The 17,009-nt window shown below is 43.2% G+C and overlaps 1 protein-coding gene across 1 annotated transcript in view; it reads left to right on the forward strand.

Moving 5' to 3' along the window:
- Nucleotides 1-17,009, forward strand: part of Adamtsl3 (ADAMTS like 3) — a 271,037-nt gene that overhangs the window by 206,121 nt on the left and 47,907 nt on the right. Inside the window, 3 exon segments of the mRNA XM_051149310.1 lie at nucleotides 8,494-8,686; nucleotides 8,794-8,973; nucleotides 13,202-13,355. Coding sequence (XP_051005267.1) covers nucleotides 8,494-8,686; nucleotides 8,794-8,973; nucleotides 13,202-13,355 — 527 coding nt within the window.

The following is a 17,009-nucleotide window of genomic DNA, read 5'->3' on the forward strand; positions in this document are numbered from 1 at the left end:
GAACAGAATTGTGAGTTTTTAGATTATTGGTAACTTGCCCCAAAACATACAGTAAACAAATTGCATGGTACAAAGTCAACAAAGTCAAATACAAGAGTAGAGATTTCTCATTAAATACTATCTAGTCCAAACTCTGCCTTTCCAAACCACAGAGAGGAAGCTGCTTCTGGCAAAACCAATCTCTGAGTTTCCAGAGAAACTTTGCTGCCTGCATCACCTCTCTCTTCAGTAACACTCTCTCTCTCTCTCTCTCTCTCTCTCTCTCTCTCTCTCTCTCTCTCTCTCTCTCTCTCTCTCAAATAGATATAAAAGAAATAGTCTAGAGAGAAGTCAAAAGGAGAAAAGACAACCCAAGACCCTGGGATACTTTCTCTCTAGATTCAAATGTCATTCCAGATTGGCATGAAGCTAGTTTTCATCAGGATTCTGCTCTCTGTTTCTAGTCCAGGATGCTGAAAGGGAAGATGTACGGGCAAGTAGACCAGGCACCAATAAAACCAGAATGTTCCACAGCCTGATAGCACATCCTCTGAGTGCGATGTGTTTTATCACAGAAAGAAAAGAGGCCCCAGAACATTGACAAATTTTTTTATTTTTAAAACAGTCTGTATGTGTGTGTGGAGGTGTATACACTGTTGAGTGCAGGTGCCCTTGGAGATCAGAAGACAGTGTTGGATCCCCTAGATCTGGAGTTACAGGTAGCTGACTGATGTGGGCTTTAGGACCTGGCATCAGTGCTGGGAACTGAACCCAGGTCCTCAGCAAGAGCAGAAGGGTTGAGAGATGTCTCTGTTCTAACTTGCAGGGTGAGCACAGTGTGACTCCCTCATGTGGAGCCCTCTGGTTGACTTTCTTTTACCTGGGCACTTAAATCCACTTTCTTTACTTGGCCTAAGGCTTAGTTAGATTCCTGGGGCTGCCTTAACAAAGTAGTAGACTGAGTGGCTGTGAGAACAGAAATTCATCATCACACGGATCTGGAGACATTGAGTCCAAAACCACAGAGTCAGCAGCAGTGCTGCTTCCTTCTGAGGGCTGGGAAGGAGACTCATTTCCAGACCTCTCTCCTCACTCGCAGCCTCCAGCATTCTGCGGCTTGTGAAGAGCATTCTTCCTGTGGTTTTGTATTGCTTCTCCTCAGTGTGCCTGTGTCCAGAATCCTCCTTTACCGTAAAATACCCCTCAGGTTGTCTAGGGACCACTCTTATGACCACCTCTTAACTTAACCTTCTGTAAAAACTATTTGCAAATAAATTCTTGGTTACAGATAACTAGGGATTCTGTAATTTCAGCATCACTAGGGATCACAGTGCAACTCATTAGTAACATACAAATTCTTTGTGACCTTCACTCTAACTTTGAATCCCGTCTTCTATGGCCACTGCCCTAAACACACACCCACACAGACACATACACGCACACAGACACGCACACGCACACAGACACACACATGCACACACACACACACACACACACACACACACTCACCCTGAGGAATTTGCTTTGGATCCACACTGTTCGGTATGACCCCTGCTTGCTCGCCCTCACTTGTGGGTTCTGGCCCATTCCTCATACAGATTCCTGGACCCACAGTCTTTCTCTATCAGGACATTAGTTAATTCTCTTCATGAATAGGAATCACTGACCCACTTCTCATTGGCAAAGTGAAGGTCATCAGAACATTAATAGGAACCCAACCTCAGACCCTTCAGAAAGAGGAACTTTTGATGTTCCCAAGAATAATGGAAATGCATGGGGACGTAGAAGGTACGGGATGGATCTCCACACCAGCATTTCTGTCCTTTAGGGATGTGAATGAGAGAATCTCTGTGCCTAGTTTTTGTTTTTATTAATCTAAAAATAAAAACAGTATAGGTTTTAGGATTACCAATGTCCCTTGATCTCCAGAATTATTATTATTATTTTTTTTCTTTTTTTATTTTTATTTTTTTAACCCTCTGTGTTGCTAAGGATGGAACCCAGAACGTATAAAATGCTGGCAAGTCTCTTTCCCAACACTACACCCTCAGCTCCATGCAGGCTTTGATTTGAGATGATGGTCTAAGGTTGCATTTGCTCACGTCTTGCATTGATTTGTGGCCTCCTGTGGGTTTGGTGCTCCTATGGGTTTGTGTGGTTAATCCCGTTGGCGCCCTCACTTGGGAAGTTAAAAGCATCCTAATTGGAACCTGCCAGCCATCAGAAGTCAGCAGAGCTGCCCATCGCAGCATCCCTTCTCGCCTAGTGTGGTCATGGGACTCAAGGGGCTACAGCTCAGAGTCCCTACTCAGCATCAAGAGGACCAGGCCACCTCTTACTGGCCCAAAGGGACATTCAAATTCAGGAAGTACAGTGTGTGCTGAGTGAGTGCTATATTCTCACCATGGCCAAGTTAAAAAAAAAAAAAATCAAATCAAGCCATTGAAAACCAGGCACTGTCTGTAGGGTGACACAGTCAGATTTGGTCAAGAATGACAATCTTTGCTAGAATCATGCAGAAGGTAAAAAGTGGGGTGAGTTTAGTTTCTGGTATCCTACTTCATTTGACCACCAAACTACAGCAAGACCTGACAGCTTGATTTGGAAAATGTTTTTTTAAGGCTGCTGGGGGGAGTTTGCTGGTTTGTTCCTGTATCGATCCCCACACATGGTGCCTCCTCCATCCTCACTGCCTTAGCCAGAGTTCGCACTCACCCCATCCTCAGCAACGCATGCCATAGAGCTTCCAAGCTGGAAAAGAACAGAACAGACTATGGGCTTTGACCACCCTGCAGAATTAAGAGTCTGTTTTTATACAAAAGGAAATATTGTCCCTCATTTCAGAGTTGCAACTTTAATAACATTTTCAAAGATTGAGAGTTATGTTGGAGAAAGCCCAGGGGAGGCAGAGGTTCCATGCCAAAATAAAGGTAAGTTTACAAAAATGTTTTAGGTTCTAGAAACCAGTGGTGTAGGAATAACAGGGACGGGGGTGGGGTTACATAATATTTTCCATATAAATATTTACTGACTCCAAGGGCAATAGCAGTAAAATATCACCCCAGGGTGAAACTTACCACTGAGACTGGGGTGGACGTCAGTGGACCTTTATTTACCCTAAGGCAAATGCACTTGATGTATTAGCCCACCGTCTCCAGGGGGGTGTTGAATGCTTATTTGCTCCTGTGAGTTGCTTCCCCTGGCCTATCTTGCTGCACGGCTGTGATTTTTGCAGAGTTTGCTTTTTCCAGGAGAGAGCCAGAAGTTCATAGAAACACACAGGGTTACATAATGCTCCCACTAGTCTGAAGACAGCCTTCTTCTCTATCAAGAGTCAGCACCTCAAAGGAGGGGAGAGAAGCAGCAGGCTGGAGGAATGTGTTTGTGTACCAACCTGTTAAAACACACACACACACACACACACACACACACACACACACGCATGCACACACACAATTATAGTTTGTAATCAGCAGGTAAGAAACCATTGTCCCCTTTTTGGATCAAAATAGCTCCATATCCAGCCCCTTGGGGCTATAATTTATTTTTCTAGTTACATATTTTTGAAAGATAATCATACTGAAGTCATTCCAAATAATGGCTACAACTTTAAGCTGAATAGTTTTAATAGTGAAAGAGTCACTTCCTAAATAATTAGACATATAATCATACTGCCAATAAAATATTGTTTGTCTGCATGTACTTTGTAGACATTCCTCATGTCCAAAGCTACCGACACTTAGATATGATCAATGATAATCTAATTGATAAACTCTCCCATTAAAATAGTGTTGGAGCCTCATGGTGTGCTCCTACAGACTGTTGATAGATCTGGTGTACAAGGGGGAAATTGAAATGATACACTAACAAGAAACCCTTGAAACCAGCTGTCCAAGCTCTCGAAGGAGTGAGAATGAAGTGATGAGAAAACAGGCCCCGGGGGTCGCTTTGCAGCCGAGTTCAGTTCCTATGGGACAGAGAAGAAGGAAGGACGAGGAGGGCGGAGGGGAGAAGATGAGGACAGAGACCACGAGAAACAGAACCCCCTATTTCCTTCAAATTTCATCTAAAGATTGAACTTCCAAAGCACAAGAGGAACCCTAATACTGATGAAAACAGACAACAGATTCAGCATTTAGAAGATGCACTTATGCCAGGTGAAATTAAAACAAAAAAGCAAGCTGAAAGGAGATAGAAATTAATTAATATTATCCATATAAATAACTAACTAGAAGTTATGAAACAGAAACAGGCAGAAATGGGATAATGGTTGGGTGTTTAAAAAAAAAAAAAACTATTAGAAAACTGGAAACAAAAAGCCAAACATTATGAGAAGAAATGTCAGTGTTCATCGCTTCCCACTTCCAGTCTCCCGTGAGTGGGCAGCTTCTATCTGTATGCTCCTGCCATGAATTCAGTCCACCAAGACTGTGAGTCAGAGTGAGGATTCAGGTGGAAGTGAGGACTCTGTTTGGAACAGGGCCAGGTGCTGTTCACATGACCTCACTGCAAATACTTTGTTTATGTTTGTCCATGCCCTGAGACATTGCGGAGGCAGAATTCAGTGCAGGTCTGAGCTGGGCATTGGGGTTCAAACATGTGACTGCCGCACTCAGGAGACTGAGTGGGGTAGATTGTGAGTTTGAAGCCAGCCTGGGCTACATATTGAGAACATGTTTCAAAAACAAAACAAGATTGTTTTCAGTATGCAGAACAACTTGAAATATAGACTGCGTTTGTGTGGAGTAAAGGAAAGCCTCTGATAAAAAGCAATCTAGCATGGATTCTAGAATGCTACTCAGTGTCAAAGTCAGAGCCTGCATGGGGCTGGTTGTCAGGCCCAGCCACCTAGGCTTCTTGACTTAATAGGTTTCACCTAGCAAACTGATAAGCCCTTGAACAAAAATTGAAGATTAGAAATAAAATAGAGAGCTCGCGCAAAGCCAGAATCTACTTTAGTGAAAAAGCAAATTATGGGAAGTAAATATCTTTCCTGCAAACTGAGATGTATTGGTGTTGTTTCTGAAAGAACAGACTCTTCTTGTAAGAGAAAAGGCCCCATTGACAACCATAAAACCCTGAGTCTAGCATAGTGGTGGGTGACTGTAATCCCAGCATTTAGAGTAGAAGCAGGAGGATTGTGTTTTTCAAATTTACTGACAACTTTCATTACAAACTTAGTCATTTTAATGACTTCGGTTTTCAATATTGTCTTTTAAATTCCTGACATCAGTCATGTGTGCTTTTTCTTTAGATTTCCTCAAGGATTTGTTAATTGATTAGACTTTGGAAGAAACAGATGTTTTTGTCTTCTACCTTATTTATTTCTGCTGTCTGTCTGTCTGTCTGTCCATCCACCCATTCATCATCTCCTCTGTTCACCCATCATCCATCCATCCACCCATCATCCATCCATCGATCTCAGTCTCTTTCCTTTATTCTACTTTTTCACATTAATTGCTAATTTTTTAACCTTGTAATGGTAGAAACTAAGATTATCAAAATCAATCTTTATTCTTCAAATATGTGTTTAAAGTTATTGGTTTTCTTCTAACCAGTCTTAGCTATATCCTATACATTTTGACATTTTGGTTTTTTGTTAATATGCATTTTAAAATTCAAATTATACTTTTCCAACATTTTTCTGTGTGTTCATTCATACTTGCTTGTGGGTAATTTAGAAGATGATTGTATACTTTCAAAATATTTAGGTCTTGTCTAATTTGCTCCCAGTTTGGCCAGAAAAGCTACTATATTAGGGATCTCAGGCTGTAAGAACAAAGCACCATTGGGTGGTGACTTAAACAGTAGAACGTTATTTTTCCTTTGGCCAGCAAGCGAAGGGTGGAAGCCCTGCCCTGTCTGCTTTCTGGCCCACTTCATGCCTAGCTTGACAGCTGATTTCTCCCTGTGTCCTCAGGTACCTTACAACTACTCTCACTTTTGTTACTTCTCAAAGGCCTTATCTTAGACCCAACCCTACAGGAGGATAGGTCCTTCAACATGGAAACCTTGGTAGAACACAGATATCTTAACTAAACTGTTTCTATGCAGTTGCAATTACTACTTTTATGCAAGACTTAAATATTTATTCAAGTGTAATGTTATTTTCTTTGTGCACAGGTTTTTGTGAACTTCATAATATCCATTAAAGTATTTCGATCCTTTTTTTTTTTTAACTTTGGAAAAATTAAACATCAAATGGAATTCACATGTTTCTTGAAAGTTTATATTATGAAGTCCATGGCTGAAATCTATCTATCTATCTATCTATCTATCTATCTATCTATCTATCTATCTATTTATCTATCTCTATCCATTCATTCATTCCCTTTACATCTTGGTTGTAGGCCCCTCCCTCCTCCCAGTCCCACCCTCCCTCTATCTTCCCCATTCCCCTCCCCTGTTCCTCACAAATGAGGACTGCCCATTCCCACACACACACACACCCGCCCGCCCCCCCCCCCCAAGTTCATCAAGTGGCATCAGGACAGAGTGTGTCCTCTTCCCCTGTGGCCTGGCAAGGCAGTCCCCCAGGAGGAAGCGATCTGTTTCCTAGAAACCTATTTAAAACATTTAAAAGTAAACCATTAAGTAGAGCATCGTGTGAATCAACTTTCCAACACTATAACAAATACCAGCGACGTTAATTTTGAATCACAACATGGAAGGTGTCAGTTCTCTGCTGAGAGGCACCATTGCTTTGGGCTTCCATGCATTGCACTAGGCACATGTGGCAGAAGAAGCCGAATAAGCTGATGGTGACAAAAGAAAGAGAGGGCAGGGGCTGGAGTCCCCCCACCCCTACAGAGGCATGCCCCTGGCTCTAAAGCTTCCCACTGGGCTTCACCCCTTACAGGTTCCACAGCCTGTTAGTAGTGGGAAGCTGGGGTCTAAACCTTTGGCACGTGGACATTCCATTCTGGCTCTTACTCTCCTGTCGTGCTTGAATTATTACTTCCTCACTAGCAAACTTCCTTTCATGAATAGTTTTGTTCTTTGGATCACATCGCAAGTAGTATTGTTTTACTTTTCATTCTCCCCTACAAAAGTAATCACATTTATTACAGGGCATTAAAAATGAGAAAACTGACATGTGTGTGTGTGTGTGTCTGTATGTGTGTGTGTGTGTCTGTATGTGTGTGTGTGTGTTAGTGAATTTGTTTTCTGTTGATAACAAATGTCTTAATGACGAATGGGTATAATTAAAGTCAGAAAATACAAAAAGCAGAAATACTGTTACTCAGAGGTCAATGGCTGTGCACTTCTCTGGCGTGTGGGAGGCCTTTGATTCAACAATGCAATGACACATGCAATGCGCTGTGTGTGATTACTGCATGTCCACTTCAGCATTTAATGACAACCAGTGCTGCATCCCACAGTGGACGGGCTTGGCCCTTGCTGCTTAAACCTTTATGATCTTACTTTACTTTGTGAAATTCCCTTTTTTTTTTTTTTTTTTTTTTTTTCTTGCATCACAAAACACCCTGGAGCCAGCATCTTTTTAATATGCGTTTTAGCTTTTTAAAACTGTTCATTCCTGGTGCCATGGTAACTAGTGAGGAATTCAGGTTCCCCCAAAATTCAAAAACAGGTAAAATAACCACAACATACAACATCTCACTAATCACACGGGTGACGACTTTTATAAATGGTGTTGTCCAGCACTGCGGGAAATGGGGCATGTAAGCTTTGGGTGCGGGTGTAGGCTGCAAGACTCTTCACTGAGGTAACTTGGAAATATGAATCAAATGCTGCTGCCTTAGTATTCATTTTTCCAGCTGTTTCTGAGGGAAACTTTATTTTTCCCAAGATCTTATTAGAAAGGAATCACATTATATATGTGCTGTAAATCCCACCCTAACATAAAGGAATTTTCTCAAGGATATTACAAATAATGAGTCCAGGTGCCCTGAAGATTTTTTTCAGATGTGTTTGTAAGCATTTAAAAATCTCTTTTGGCACCTCTGTAAATCATCTTTGCCTTGGGGCTCAAAACCAAGTCAAGGTTTTGGTTTTGATGGGTGCTGGCAGGGCAAGGTGGGGAAAACAATCTGCTCCCTGTCACACAGGATCTTGCCAAACAAGTGAGCTCTTTAGCCACGTCCCTGGCATTTCTTCTCTTTAATTGTCCTGTTTCTGCATTTTAATCGCATGTATTTGTGGAGATGGCGCAGTGTGGAGCCTATACAGAGTAATAATGTCTAGCTCAGTGGTTCTCAACCTTCCGAACCCTGCGACCCTTTAATACAGTTCCTCATGTTGTAGTTATCTCCAACCATAAAATTATTTCATTGCTACTTCATAACGGTAAGTTTGCTGTTGTTATGAATCATAATATAAATATCTGATGTGTGACTCCAAAGGAATCACGACCCACAGGTTGAGAACCACTGGTTTAGGACCACAGAGAACCTGAGATCATCTGTGCTTGTTGTGTTTTGCCTCATTGGAAGGTTCACCTTTTCCCAGTTGCTTCCCCCCCCCCTTTCCCATACTTGGCTTTTGACACAGATGGCACATGGGCTCTTGGGGACCTTGCTCAGCTCCCTGTGGTGTTGGAATCCAGACCCGAGATGTATACTGTCTATATCCTGAGGACTCCCCGGCCCCTCCCGAGGAATGCAGAGATGAAAGGCCTCATGCCCTACGAGCATGCAATCAGTTTGACTGCCCTCCCAGCTGGCATATTGAAGACTGGCATCAGGTACAGCAGCGCGGTAACCCACAGCCCATCCTACTTACGGCAATGGCGGCAGCCCTGCTTTGCTTTAACAGAAAGTAAGCCTACTGCTTCACGGTCTCTTTTCTTAGTGTTCCAGGACTTGTGGTGGCGGAACTCAGAACCGCAGAGTCACCTGTCGACAGCTGTTAACGGATGGCAGCTTTTTGAATTTGTCCGATGAATTGTGCCAAGGACCCAAGGCCTCTTCTCATAAGTCCTGTGCCAGGACAGACTGCCCCCCACAGCTGACTGCTGGAGACTGGTCAAAGGTAAGAGCCATTCTCAACTCCACAGTCTCTTCCCCTCTGCTCCTCCTTGGTTTCAGCTGATAAATAGTTCCTGAAGAGGTGAAAACCAGCACCAGTGAGGAACTGGCACAGAGCCAAGGCAATGGGCACCCAGAAGCCAGCTGTGAATCTGGTGAGTGAATGAAAGATATCCTCCTGCTCACACTCGCGTTCTCACTCACTCTCTTGCTCTCTCTGTGTGACTTTGTGTGTGTTCATGTCTCTCTCACACACATATATGTACATGCGCACACTCTTGTGGGAACTCATACTTAAAAATTAGACTTGCCCTCAAGAAGTTTCAATTTCTGAATTATTATTATAAAATTTTTTCAAAGAATAAAAAAAATTAAGTGTATTTTGTGTTGTTGTTGGTGGTGGTGGTGGTGGTGTGTATATAGGTGTGAACTGAGCCAGAGGTGTCAGATACCCCTGGACTGGAGTTACAGGCATCAGTGAGCCACCCACCATGGGTGCTGAGAATGGAACTTAGGCCCTCAACAAGAATAGTATGTGCTTTTAACTACTGAGAAATCTCTTACCCTGCCCCCCAAACTCCTTGATTCTTTATTACAAACTCTAAGACTTTTGGTTGGGCTTCTCTTCTGCATTTTTTTTTTTTTTTGTCTTTACCTTTATAAGTGCTATATGGTAGAGCCAAGAAAATGTGTGATATCTGGATTCAGATCATTCTATCAGTGTTATCCTCCAGATAGGTTGACTTGACCCACATGTATTTACTATCTATACTATGATGACTTTATCTTATAATGGTTCATTCTAAATTGAATAGTCCTATTTCTGTAGGCTTATATGCTTGGTCACTCAAACAACAGACATTTACTGAACACTGTGTCTTGATTGCTAGAGGAATCAGGGATGAGAAACAATCAAGAACACAGTCTTAAGTTGACACTTTAAGAAGACAAATAGATGATGCTCATCATCGTATGGGGGAGCCCAGTACAGGTACCATATTACATAGCTATGGGAAATGGGGAAACCTCCGTTCTTCATCAGTACTAGAAATGGTTATAGAAGATGTAGCTTTTTAATTTTGAATGTGAAGAAACCAGAGCAGCTCTGTGGAAATGAGACCAAAGGGAATTCTGGGTAGTATGTGAGACTTTTGAGATTATGAATCCCATGGGGCTTGAGAACAGGATGCATTAAGGAAGTGATGAGAGGTGAGATGAAAGTTGAGGCCGTAGCCAGATGGGAGAGGATTGAGGCTCTTCGTGTGTATCCTCGTGGTTCTCAAAAGATTCACTGAAGCATTCGAATATTCGGGAGCTAAGACATAGTCTGGTATCCTGGGGCATGTGTTAGAGCAAGAAGACGTGGGAGACCAAGAAGCCCTGGAAGTTCAAGGTTGGATTCAGACTACTGGGAGATGATGAAGCTATTGGTATAAAGAAGAGTAGACAGGATTTTTCTCATCAATAAGAAATGACTCACTTGGAAGACATTCAAATTATATCCTCCCATTACATTTTCTACCTAATTTTGTTCATTGATACATAAAATGTGAAGTGTGTGTATGAGAAAGAGAGAGAGAGAGGAGGGGGAGAGAGAGAGAGAGAGAGAGAGAGAGAGAGAGGAGGGGGAGAGAGAGGGGGGAGAGAGAGAGAGAGAGAGGAGGGGGGGAGAGAGAGAGGAGGGAGAGAGAGAGAGAAGGGAGAGAGGGGAAGGAAGGGAGAGGGAGGGAGAGGACAGAGAGAAAAGGAGAGGGAGGGAGAGGAAAAGAGAGAGGGGAGAGAGACAGAGAGAGGGAGGGAGGGAGGGAGGGGGAGACTAAGGCAGAGTTAGCACGTCTATCTCTTCAAATGTATATCAAATGTATGTCATTTCTTTCCAGCAAAAACAACAAAAATCATTCTAATTTTAATAAATGTACAGTCCATTGTTGTTATGTGTAGTCAGCCTACTGGACAGTAACACACTGGAACTTCCTACCCCTACCTAACAGTAACTTAGCACCTATTTATCGAGCATTTCCCCAGTCCTCCTGCTCCCTGCCCTGACTCCCCCGGCTACAGCCTTCTTAGATTGGTGCTTGTCATTCTGTGCTGGTTCATTTCACTTACCATAATGAGCTCCAGTTCCACCCACACTGTCACAGGTGGCAGGATGTCATCCCTGTGTGTGTGTCTAGATACATAGGCCCTGATATAATGAGTCCTGATGGGCTCTGATGCTTTCACCTTTCCACTGCTGGGAACTACACAAGCATGGGAAGGTAGATTCCTTTTCAACATACTGGTTTCATTTCCTTTGGTTAAGTACCCAGTGCTGGGATTGCCAGAACACGCGCTAGTTCTATTTTAGCTTTTTTTGAGGAGCTTCCATAATGCTTCCCATAATGGCTGCATTAGCTTACGTCTCCATGGACCAGCGGTGTGGCAAAGTCCCTTTTCTCCCCACCCTCACCAGCTCTTGTTATCTTTTGTCTTTTGGATGAAAGCCTTTCCTGCTGGAGTAAGGTGATACTTCACTGTGGTTTTGCATTTCTCTGACAATTAGTGAGAGTGAGCATTTCCTGGTGCTCCTTGGTCATTTGAATGTCTTGTCTTAAGAAATGTCTACTTAGAACACGTGCCCGTTTATTAGTTGTACTACTTGGATTTGCTCACTGAGATTCTTATCTGCACTGAATGAAGCTCTCTTCTCAAACATACAGTGTAGAGATGTTTTCTCCCGTTTAGTGTCATCTCTGCACTCTGGGAACTGTTTCCTTTGCTTTGCAAAGGCCTCTTTGATGAAGTCCCACTTGACTGTAAAGCTATTTTCTGTACTTTTAGGGTCACATTCAAAAAGCTGTTGTCTGTTCCAGTGCTCAGACATGTGCGTTCCTCTGCTTTCTCTGCTTGGCTTCAGCTATAATTATTTTTTCCTTAATCTATTTTGAGTTGAATATCTATAGATGGTAAGAGATAGGAATTTAATTTTCATTCTTCTGTATATGGATAACCCATATAGCTTTTTTTAGCACTATTTATTGAGAAAACTAGTTGGTTATAGATGCTCAAGCTTACTTTTATTCTGCCTCACTACTCTACATGCTTATTTTTATATGTATACTGACCTGTACTGACTAATACAGCTTTGTAGTGTATTTTGAAGCTGGGCACTGCAGGGACTCCTTCCCTTCCATTTCCTCAAAATTGCTTTGGTTATTTTTCTTTTTACAAATTTTAGAATTTCTTTTACAGTCTTGTGAAGAGCGTTCATTGACATTTTCAAGGAGATGGCATTAGGTTGGCATTTTGAAGGGATCACCCAAGCAAGGTGTGCACATTGCTTGCGGTAATATGTGTAATTTACAACATTCGTTCTAACTACCTGCAATCATGGGTTCTCTTTTGGGTTTCTTGTATCCATCTCAATGATTTGCATCAATAACTTTCATTGTACAGATCTTTAACCTTTTGCTTAAATGTATTGTTAACTACTTAATTTTTGTAGCTACTATGAACAGGATTAAAGCAATATTAATTTTGCATATCAGTTTTACGCTCTCCATTTATTATTGTTGTACCATGCGGTAGAAAGCATATTGGAGGAGATGGCTCAGTTGGTAAAGTATTTGCCATGCAAGCAGGAAGATCTAGGTCAAATCTCCAGAACCTACATGACAGCCAGGTGTAGCGGCGCACATTTGCAACCCAAGCATGGAAGCGGGCAGACAGTTGGATCCCCAGGGCTTGCTGGCCAAACTGTCTGGCCAATTGGTGACCTCTGGGCTCAGTGAGAGACAGTGTCTCAAAAAAAAAAAAAAAAATGAAGTAGAGAGCAGCAGAAGAAAACACTTGACCTCTGACCTCCACAAGCATGTGCACACACACATGAATGCAGGAGACACACACACACACACACACACACACACACACACACACGTAAATGCAGGACACACATACACACACACAGCATACAAAAAAAGAAAATAAAGTAGGCATCACTTCTAATGTCAGAAATGAAATCATGAATTCTACAATAGATTATCGTCAATTACTTGTTAATATCAGAAAGAAAGGACTGAAGAAAGGAAGAAAGTAAGGAAGAGGGGAAATTAATGAAAAAGAAGAGAAAGGGAAGAGGAAAAGTTGAGATCAAAAGCTCTCTATATTTTGAAAAACAGCCTTGAAGACTGTGCTGCCCTCCGTGGGCTGTCTGCGCATGCTCCATCTGATTTGCACCACTCTCTTTGCAGTGCTCTGTCACCTGTGGTGTTGGGTTCCAGAGAAGAAAGCAGGTGTGTCAAAGGCTAACTGCCAAAGGCCGACGTGTCCCTGTAGGTGAGCCGCTGTGCAGGGGCCTGCCAGGGCTCCCCCTCGTGAGACCTTGCCAGATGCCTGCGTGCGGCAGTAAGTGTGCAGCAGCACCCGTGCTTCCGCGTTTTCCCTTTCCTTTTCATGCCTCAGCCCGTCTCAGCAGGGAAAGCCACCTAAGCAGAAGCCCCAGCTTGTGTTCAGTGAATGGTAGACTGGAGGAGACCTAGAATGCGTTTTTAAGGAAAGTCCATTTAAGAGTCAATGTCTGCCATGAGTGTGCCTTGTGGGGAGCAGGCTGAATTGTTCCTTGGTGTTCTTACCAGAAATGTATCTGTATTCACAAGATTAAAAGTAGACGAGCTGAGTATATGATAGAAAGTACTTTTGTGGGTTTATTATTATTATTTTTCTGTATATTTCAAAATCAGTAAGCATAAAAACATGCTTTAAATAAATGCCAGCTTGGATATCTTGCCAATTAATTATAAATCATAAGCTTGCTATGAAGTCAATGGCATGCTTTCATTCTACTCAAGGCTGATTGGCATGAAGCGTATCAGTGTACATGAGAGGATGTACATCTACATGTGTGTATGTGGCATGTGAGAGGAGCACATCCATTGACATGAGGACTGTCACAGCAGCAGCTGCAATCAGGCAGCAGAAAGGTGACAGTGAGAAAGGAGTGAGACCCCAAGGTAACAGCTTCTGGGGCCCGTTCCTGATTTTCTTTTTATTGTCTTCTTTCCCCTATAAAATAGCACACAATTGTGTCAGGGAGCCCCACCGTGCTCGCCTGTAGTGAGAAAAAAAAATCAGAAATGCATTATTGTCATCTTGCTGGGGCGGGGGGGGGGGGAAGGAGGAGGGGGAGGAAGAGAGAGAGAGAGAGAGAGAGAGAGAGAGAGAGAGGAAGAGAGAGAGAGAGATAGTGTGTCTTTAGTTTATTGGCATCTTTCCTGGAGAAGATCACAAAACAAAGCAATCCAAGCACTAAGTTCAGTGGAAAAGTAGTAATACTTGTTCCACAGAAAGCACCTTTCATGTTTATCTCACTTAGTCTCCCTGGCAACGCTGAGAGTCAGACTTTACCCTCATTTAGAGGTGAGGCATACAAGGCTGAAGCAAGGCCTGAGTTTCCCCCTATGCTCCATGACTGCCAATTGGACCCTTTGGCCTGTTTGACCACAAGTCTGTCTAGCTCCTGAGCCCACGCTCTTAGCTGCTGATTTGTGGACACTAACATCCCTCCCCCCTGGGAATGCTTTGAGAACATATTTTCAAAATCTTGACATCCTAAAACCTTGAGATTCCAAGGCTTAAAGCTTTTTGGAGATCAGGAATGTCTGCGGTAAATGACGGGGCGTGGTGTTTGTTTTAGCCACTTACCTACCCAACTTTTATCAGGGTGACTAGGCTGTAAAGTACCTTAGAGGAAAGGGAAAGTAATGCAATAACCAGCAACCTCCCTTGAAAATAGACAGAATACCATGTGGGGATACACTGTGCTCAGCAGGACATGCAATAGACAGGAGTGGATTATCAATCATTATGGCATTCAGGGGAGGGAAGAATTTCACAAGCATTACGGAGGGAAAGAAAACAAGAGATATCAAACATTTTTTTCTTTAGCCCACTGTAGTCCTTAGCCTGTTGACCATGTAGGCCACAGAAGCGACAGGAGACAGGATGTTCCTCACGATAGCCAGCCACCCTGAGATGACCTCCAATCCTGCCACTGTTGGTTGGGGTCAGACCATCACCTCTGATAGACAGTGCTTGCTTAGCTGTGCTGTGGTCTGCTCCTTCTGAACGTTCACAGACTGTTCTCTCCCTCTAGCACTGCATCTTGGGGCCAGGTGATGAACAGGCCACTCTCCCGGCCCCTTATCCTGATGCTTCCATGTTCTCCCCTCCTCTGTATGCCATCTTAACAATTCTCCTTAGATATTATAAGGCTCGCTGTGTAGGCCTCCAAGACATTTTCTGCTTGACTCTGGGACACACCCCCAGGTCCTATCTTCCTTACCAACATTTGCCGATACTCAGGGCAATCAACATCCTTATTGATGACTTTCTGATACCTGATATCCCCATTTTCCAGCCTCACCAATTCTTCTATGCCATCACCACGGTGGGGTGACACTGGAACTCCCTGCTCTTGTGCCTTATTTGGTTAATGCCTCACTGTGACCCCCAGAGCTTCCATATGTCTCTATTAATGCCTAACCTTCTGCTCTTGAACTAGAAATCAGTGCATTTAGCTGGCCTGTCTGCTCATCCACTTAGTCAGCCCTGTTGCCTGGTGTATGCCTGTCTCTAACCTACTGCCAGAGGCCCCTGCTTGTCTTTAACCTTAGAGTTGCTTTCAAGTGGCTTTCCTGTCTGCTTTTTTTTTTTTTTTTTTTTTTCTGCCTTGAGTTACTGGGACTTGTAAGAATAAATAATGTGACTTTCCCAGTGAGGCAGGCATGTTTATGCTGTCTAAAATAAGCTAGGCGATAGAGTGGGCCACCCCACACTCACTAAGAAAATCTCCAGAGCAGCTGCTTTCCCATGACCACGCTGCCATTTTGTTGTGAGTGACCTCGTATTTAGCCACTGCTAACAGTGAGGCTGCACTGGCACAACGTCTTTTTGACTTTCCTCTCTCCTTCATCTCAAATCCATCCTGCTCCTTCCTAAAACTGGAAAATATATACTCTTACATAAGCTGGGCCTCTCCATAATCAAAGTGTCCTGGGTTTGGGTAAAATGCATGTTCTTGAGGATGCTTGCTTTTTTTCCTCTTCATTTTGGTCATTTAGGGGTGCAATGGGGTTGGAGGCAGGTAGGAAGGATGTCCTGTGTAGACCAGCTGCACTGCAGCTGCTGGACCCCCACAACTTCCCTGCAAGGCATCTCAGGCTTGGCACTTTAAAAGTTCAAATTTTTCACTTTGTTGTATCTATCAACTGATGTTCTTTTCTGTTGAGGACTACCCACACCCTTACGTAGTGCTTCTGAGTTTTCAGTTTGAGCCTAGCCCCGTTTGTAAACTCTTTCTAGGCAGCCATTCATGATTTTCAGGACAACGTTGTGACGCAGGTGTAGCCACTATTTCTAGTTCTTTAAGAAAGAGACTAATATCAGATAACTTGCCAGTGTCACATGGTGAGGCACCCAGAGACCAAGGCTCTGAACTCAAGTGAGTTATTCATGGCCAATGTCAGATATAAACACAACTGAAAAGAGAGTATTAGGGAAGTAAGGATGTGGGTAAGAATCCCAAAGAGAAGGTGATGGATTCATCATTAGAGGTCATTGGTGACCTTTTCCTGAGAGTATTAGTGCGGTAATAGGAACAGAAGCTAGGCTGGAGTTGATTGAAAAATAAAAGAGAAGCAAGCAAGTCTGAACTATTCTTTCAGGCTGATCTAGGCTATACCATAGTTATTTTGAGGTTTCAGAGGCTTCTTAGCTAATTTAGCAAGCTCCACTCACCGTATCCCTATAGCCTCTGATCAGTAACCCTCAAAGAAGCCCTCCAGAAACAAACTCCCCACATTCTTGACATAGCTTCAAGGGAGCTTGTCTTCCTGGATCTCATGCCTAGTGGGAAGAGATGGAACCAGTACCAGCCAAGTGGCCAGACTGAGAGCCAGAGACTAAGAGGGTTCCAGCAGGGTAATAGGAAGGCTTTAAGGGCTGGGTCATGGCCAATGCTCATTAGGGAGCAGCGAGAATCAAATGCTGGTGAAACCAAGT

This window comes from Acomys russatus, chromosome 7 (assembly GCF_903995435.1).
Source record: "Acomys russatus chromosome 7, mAcoRus1.1, whole genome shotgun sequence".
NCBI lineage: Eukaryota > Metazoa > Chordata > Mammalia > Rodentia > Muridae > Acomys > Acomys russatus.